The sequence below is a fragment of the Urocampus carinirostris genome, chromosome 9 (genome assembly GCF_059441175.1).
Source record: "Urocampus carinirostris isolate Australia breed hairy pipefish chromosome 9, RoL_Ucar_1.0, whole genome shotgun sequence".
Lineage (NCBI taxonomy): Eukaryota > Metazoa > Chordata > Actinopteri > Syngnathiformes > Syngnathidae > Urocampus > Urocampus carinirostris.
In genome coordinates this window covers 19,245,647-19,252,272 of record NC_142357.1, presented here as the reverse complement: position 1 = coordinate 19,252,272, position 6,626 = coordinate 19,245,647, and the positions used below count along the sequence as shown (strand labels likewise).

Sequence of the window (6,626 nt, the reverse complement as noted above, 5' to 3'; positions counted from 1 at the left end):
GAATACAGGGGTTACACAATTGAGAAAAGTCCTTGTTCGGACAAATTAAAATCGACATATTAATCTGATAATTGCGGAACACCACCTAAAGGTAAATATCCCAGACAAATTGGATGGATGTAGCAAACCATATATTAAAACCAATTAGTAAAGCTAATTACCAACAGCCAAGCTGGGGCATTAGAACATTGAATTTAAGCGATGATAACAGCTGATGAATAATGAAACGCCCACAAATACAGAAAACGTTTGTCTATTGTATAGAGTTGGATTGCGTGCACAAGCCATGGATGTCAGCCTCCAGACTTTGTAATGACTACATTGCAGGCTAAAAAAAAGTCCTCCTCATTCCGCACGCAGACACCCAAAAAATGCTGAACCAAATGAAAGCTATACCATTAAAAAGCATTAGTTGATTTTAGCCGTCCGAAAGCAGCAGCACTAAACTTAATGCGGCTCTGCATTTGACATCACTCAGCAAGCTACTTTATCTTCCAGCCGTCACGTTGTTAATTACAGCTCAGGATTTGCACAACACTGTTAATCTGTCATGGGCGGCTTTTATTGCTGCTCTGCTGCCATCGCATCATACTGTCATTATAGTTGTGGGCGCAGGCCTGTAATTGCTTTAAGTAGAAGGGAAAGAAAGGTAGGACCCGGCCTGCCTCGGGGATTCGGGTCACGGCACACGCACCCACTCCCACCTCTGAAAAATAGTTAAGACTTGCCCAGTTTGAATTGCAGACGACTTGAAGGGGATAGTCGTGCCAAAGGATAATCAAAGCAGGTGTGTGTGGGTGTCCGGTGGGTGGGAGGGTGCTGCTTTTTTTGTTTTCTGTGACGTTTGGTTTCGAAATGAAAAAAAAGGGGGGCAGGGGGAGAACAACTTCCAGTCCGTCTGCTTTTTTTCCCTCCAAGCCAAATATAGACGAGCTGCTGCCACGTCATCTGGACCTCTGTGCTCTCGAAAAGCACGCACATTTCTACTCTCATACGCAAGGTCACACATTCTGACTCATACACTTACTTACATTCTATCACACAACAAGCACTGTTTGCAAACAGCTAATAGTTTTTCCAAACAAACATCTATATCAGGGGTGTGGAATTCATTTTAGATTAGGGGCCACGTGGTAGAAAACATTTCTTACTAGGGCCAGTATAGTAAATCAATGGCATAAAAAGTGCCTTAGCTTGAGGGTCTGGGGTCTTTTAGGAGGCTCACAATTACCAGGGATGTAAGATTTAAATATAAAACGATTGTAGAGGGTCAAAGATTTAAATTATCCATCCATCCATTCAATATCTGCACCACTTATCCTCAGTAGGGTGGTAAGCGTGCTGGAGCCCATCCGAGATATCTTCGGGCAGTGGGCACCCTGAACCTGTTGCCAGCCAGTCGCAGGGCACACAGAGACAGACAACACACTTGCTCATTCACACCTAGGGAGAATTTAGACCGGCCAATTAACCCGGAAAACTCATGCAGTCTGAGAAGTGACAGAGATACCATACGAACACTCTTTTAAATGAACGATCAAATCATTTTTTAAAAAGTGTTATTTTTCAATGAAAATGTTTACCTGAATATGGAAATGTCACTGTTAGATTGGATATTTACTGTAGCAAAGAGCTAAAGCTTCTTTCAACTAAAGCAAAGACCCAAGTGTTATTTTTAAAATTTGTATTTTTCGTATTGCCCTTTACAGCGCGTCTGTGACTTTCATTTTAAGTAAATTAACATCAGGGTGGGTTTACTTAATGTTCACTGGTTGATTGAAGGGACAATGCAGATTTAGCGCACTCAGTGAAAAACGTAACGGTTTTAAAACTGGGCAAAAATACATTATCATACCAATGTAAATCTTTATAAAAATTCATTGGTCAAGAAATTTATATACGTATCTTTTATGTGACGGAATCCATACCTAGTACCGCCACCATGTTTGTCTGACATCTTGCTGCTACCCTGTGCTAATTTGCCAGTGTTTTTTGTTATTAGACAACATAGTGCTATCTAGTGGTCAACTACTACCCAATGTACTTTTAATGGTCAGCAAATACAGCTACTGCGGGTCCTTTACGAGTGACATATTTAAAACGGCATGTCATTGTTTAACATGATGCAGCTCATTTTTTTCTTGGTTTTCTCAGCATCGTCTCACAGGCCAGTAGCTCAGGAGGTAGAGCGCTCGTTTTGGGATCAAGGGATCCCAGTTCGAATCCCAGCTCGTCCGTGTTACATGTCGAAGTGTCCTTGGGTAAGACACTGAACCCCTAATACCCCCAATAAGCAGGTTAGCGCCTTACATGGCTGGAAGGCCGCTATTGGGAAATGTGGAGCACATTGTAAAGCGCTTTGGGAAGTCATTGACTTGAAAAGCGCTAAATAAATGCAGACAGTTTCATTTTTCATTTCATTTACATAAAAAATGCATCGGGCCACCTTCAGCCCGTGGACTATGAGTTTGACACATGTGATCTATATGAACTCACAGAGCTATAGCAAAGTCACCCCTCAGGCTGCCGGAGCCTATTCAGGTTTTATTGAGAAAAGAATGTGGAAAGAGTAACAAAAATAAATAAAGGATAAAAGTTTACAAGTTGGGGGAATAAGGATGGCAAAAAGTCAACCAACAGATCCTCTTTTACCCAACAGAACAACCTCTTCTTTCCCAACGCCCAAGAAACAAACTCAATATGTGAGCGCTTGTTTGAGTTTACACTTCATCTTCATTAAGCAACATGTTGGGGATTCCTTTGGTGATGGGAAACTGTCGTCCGGACTCGGGACATTCCAAACAACCCTCCATCACTTCCACCTGTCGCAAAATAAATAGCATATGAATTGCACTGCCGCCACTGGAGGTCGCCAGATTCCAAATCCAAATGAAGAGGAAAACAATAAAAGCAAAGTTGCTGTGATATGTCTATTTGACAGCCATATTGGATGTGGCAGGCCTTCTTTTCATCTCGGACTGTGTTTGTCAACCGTTTTTTAACCAAAGCAAACATTTTTTTCAATCATCTCGAGGCACACTTTTTGACGGAAATGTTAAAAAGTTTTTTTTTAAAATGAAGCGCAAATTATGTCACCCAAATTGACAGTATAATCTGTCACTCAGCCAATTTGTCCCCTTAGCTATCAATGCAATTCCCTTAATGAGGAAATAATAAATCTTACAAACACAACACAACCCCATTTACACACAGCAAGACACTGAAGATTAATGAGACAATATTTGTGATCTACAATAAGGTAATCTGCTACAAGTGTCCAAGACGATATAGGCAAAATGAGATCATTTGAACCAAAAAAAAAGTTTAATTTTTGTATAACATTTTATTCAGCGTACACAATTGGAAATAGTTAAAAAAAAAAAACTATGAGGAAAACATATAGGTTCACAAGTATGTGTTATTCTTTTAATTTGTGGTAACCATGGCCCAGAACATAAAACGTGTTATTTATTTTGGTTAACAATTTTGCTGTAAATTGGGACAGTAAAGTATTTAGCTTTGTTTACCTCGTTTTATTTTGTTCACAAAATCTGCCAAAAATATACTTAAAAAAGCAAAAAAATATCTGCTAGTAGAACAACCACAAACAATGTTACTATGTTGAAAATTGTGTCTTTTTATCTTTTATTTTGGTGGACAAATAAGTAGATGACAACCATAACTACCAATATGTGCACAATTTTCCGTATTTTGATTTTTTTGGGGAGCACAATTTTTAACAGCTTCATCAAACAAGTTATTAAACTTATAATATTAGATTTCCCTAATTATTATAAAAAAGAAAAATGCAAAGTAACACTACAGAAAGAGCGAGGTTTATATTAAAAAAAAGTCAGAAAATAGCATATTTCTTAGAACAGAAATATGGGAAAAAGGGTTTAAAAACTAAAATTAAATGATTAATTCATGAATTGTTACCACATGTAGAAGCATTTAGTTGTAATTATGTATTTACAATTTTATTGACAGTATTGCTGGTCGAGAAGGCACAATCAAAAAACGTAAGTTATAAAGTGTGCCTTATAGTTTATAAAATATGCTATTTTTTATCAATGTAATATTAAACAGCGTTATCCTATATAACAAGTTACCAAACATATTGTACCACCTTATATTGAAGTGAGTCTCCTATTCAGTGTACCGCGACCTCGGTTGTCCTGAAAGGCGCTTCGGAATCAAATGTATTATTATCATTATTACAAGGAGTTAGTTAGTACTATATATACAAAGAAAAAAAAACAATCTGCTGCTAACAAGTCATGTTCATTTGTATAGCCCTTAATCACGAGAAGTCTCAAAGGGCTGTACAGACTACAGACTGCTGTTACACAACCCCCTGATCTAAAAACCTACACGAGGCAAGGAAAACCTCAAGAACCTCAAAAATGAATACAACTTGAGAGAAGCCACACATGAGGTACACTACTGATATGGCTGAATGGTACAGTTACCCGAATGATCAGTGGAAAAAAGCAAATATACCGAACAATAGCATGCTTCTTTGCAAATATGAAATTGAGCAATTTCATGCGACAGGTTTAAAAAGTGTAACATATTTAAAAGCAAATGAAAACAAGACAGTCCCTTGCATGTGTCCGATTGTACAACCGAGAGCGTTCTCCATTCAGGCCTCGGTGCTGTGGAATGCTCTTCCCCCCGAGATTCGATCTGAAACCTCAGTGGAAATGTTCAAATCCAAGCTTAAAACACACTTCTTCTCTATAGCATATAAATAACCTATATTTCATGAGGAAAATGAAGAAACCTTGAGAAGGGACTGCACACGAGGTAATCCGCCTTCCAGGATGACCAGGCAGCAATGGATTCTGTGTATTATTTGTTATTGCTACATCCATTGCAGCCTGGTCATCCTGGAAGGGGGATTACCTCATGTGCAGTCCCTTCTCAAGGTTTCTTCATTTTCCTCATGTTGAGGTTTTTGAGTTTTTCCTTGCCCTTGTGTAGGTTTTTGACCAGGCCATGGTGTAATAATCATCTGTAGTTTGCAATAGTATGAGGCCTTCGCAGCCCTTTGCCCTTATACAAAAACACATGACTTGACTGTAAAATTCAGCATCAGCAAAAAAAAAATGTATTTCGAATCTCTCAAACAAAAACAAAAAAAAAAGAGTAGAAACACGTACCTCTAAGAGAACTCTGTGCACCTTCTTCAGGAACTCCTCGTTGTTCTCGTAGTCGGCCACCAGTGCACTTGGAAGGTCTTGACGATGACCCAACTACAGAAAGAAACAATGGCCCAAATGAGACCAATTGTTTTGGTGCCTAAATGTTGACTTGTAGTCACCTCGTCTGCAGCTTGGAGCAGAGCGCTCCACTCCACCTTGGGGATCATGCGGCTGACAAATTGAGCGTTGAAGTCCACCTCATTTACCTTCACCTCGGTTGCCTGCAAACGGGACAAATTAAACTTGGACGAGGACATCTTCATGAAAATGTGCTCAACAGAAACACAATACCGCCATTGTTAACAAAACATCAAGACATAGTAAGCGAGGAACGGTAATGTAATTCTAAATACACTGACCGTGAACTCTCCCCCCCCCCCAAAAAAATCACAACACACCGTAATGAGAAATGTTTATCACAATCATTCCCAATTTCAAATTCTACCTTGATAAGCAGTGGGTATCCGTTTGAGACACCCTTAACGTGGGATGTAAGCATGTTGTGCGTAAGAAGCTTCATGTTGAATCCACTTGGGTAATTTGACTAAGTTTTAGTTTCGTCTTATAAACGCTTGTCTTGGGGTAGCGTTAGCTGACATGTGGACCGGAAGTCGCTTTTCATACTCTTACCCCTGAAACGTTTTTTTCGATGAAAGGTTCCGTGTAAAAAATAAAATAGGGTACAGCCCTCCACAGGATGTACGTGCCCAAGACACACCACATAAAACTGTGGCCCACCACATTACACTATGTCAGTGTTTTTCAACCTTTTTCGACCCAAGGCACTTTCATTATATCGTCTTTTAGGCAAACCCTCTGCCGAAATGTTTAAGAATTAATTAATGTTCTTATTTGTTTTTATCTCAAATTATCATGTCACCTAAATTGACAGAACGTAAAGTTTCTTTTGAAATCTGCTCGTGAATTGCGGTTATTATTGCTCAGGATGTACTACAGGTTATTTATTTTGGTCAATAATTTTGCTGTATTTTCATTTTACTCTATTATATACCTGTCTTTCAGGGTTTACTTTATCTTTTTCAAGAAAAATAACAAATATAACACTTAAAAGTGAGCAAAAAATGTCTGCCAGTGGATATTTTAAAATATTGTTACAATCTAACTTTTTGATATTTTTATTAAAAATAGTAATAAATTAAATCACCGAAATTGTATTTAAGATTTTTACTTTGTTTTTGAGTGGTTGGCGCGTCCGTGACACATTTCTGAGCTTATGGGTTCAAATCCAGCGACGAGCCTTCCTGTGCGGAGTTTGCATGTTCTCCCCGTGCTTGCGTGGGTTTCCCCGAACACTCCAGTTTCCTCCCACATTTCAAAAACATACGTGTCAGGTGAATTGACCAGTCCAAATTCTCCATAGGTGTGAATGAGCAAGTTAGTTGTCTGGCTCTGTGTGCC

At 38.9% G+C, this 6,626-nt stretch overlaps 1 protein-coding gene across 1 annotated transcript; it reads right to left on the bottom strand.

The window, feature by feature from the left end:
- Positions 1-2,511: 2,511 nt before the first annotated feature.
- On the bottom strand, positions 2,512-5,840 carry trmt112 (tRNA methyltransferase activator subunit 11-2). The gene is made up of 4 exons (XM_088344813.1): positions 5,653-5,840; positions 5,327-5,428; positions 5,166-5,258; positions 2,512-2,822 (listed from the first exon to the last, which is right to left on the bottom strand). The coding sequence occupies exons 1-4, from the start codon at positions 5,725-5,727 to the stop codon at positions 2,721-2,723; spliced, it is 372 nt and encodes a 123-aa protein (XP_088200939.1). The 5' UTR covers positions 5,728-5,840; the 3' UTR covers positions 2,512-2,720.
- Positions 5,841-6,626: the final 786 nt, after the last annotated feature.

Coding starts and splice junctions, on each gene's coding strand:
- trmt112 (XM_088344813.1), bottom strand. CDS start 5,727: ATGAAGCTTCTTACGCACAACATGCTTACATCCCACGTTAAGGGTGTC. Junction 5,429..5,652: donor GATACCCACTGCTTATCAAG/GTAGAATTTGAA, acceptor TCCCGTTTGCAG/GCAACCGAGGTGAAGGTAAA. Junction 5,259..5,326: donor TGCTCCAAGCTGCAGACGAG/GTGACTACAAGT, acceptor TTCTTTCTGTAG/TTGGGTCATCGTCAAGACCT.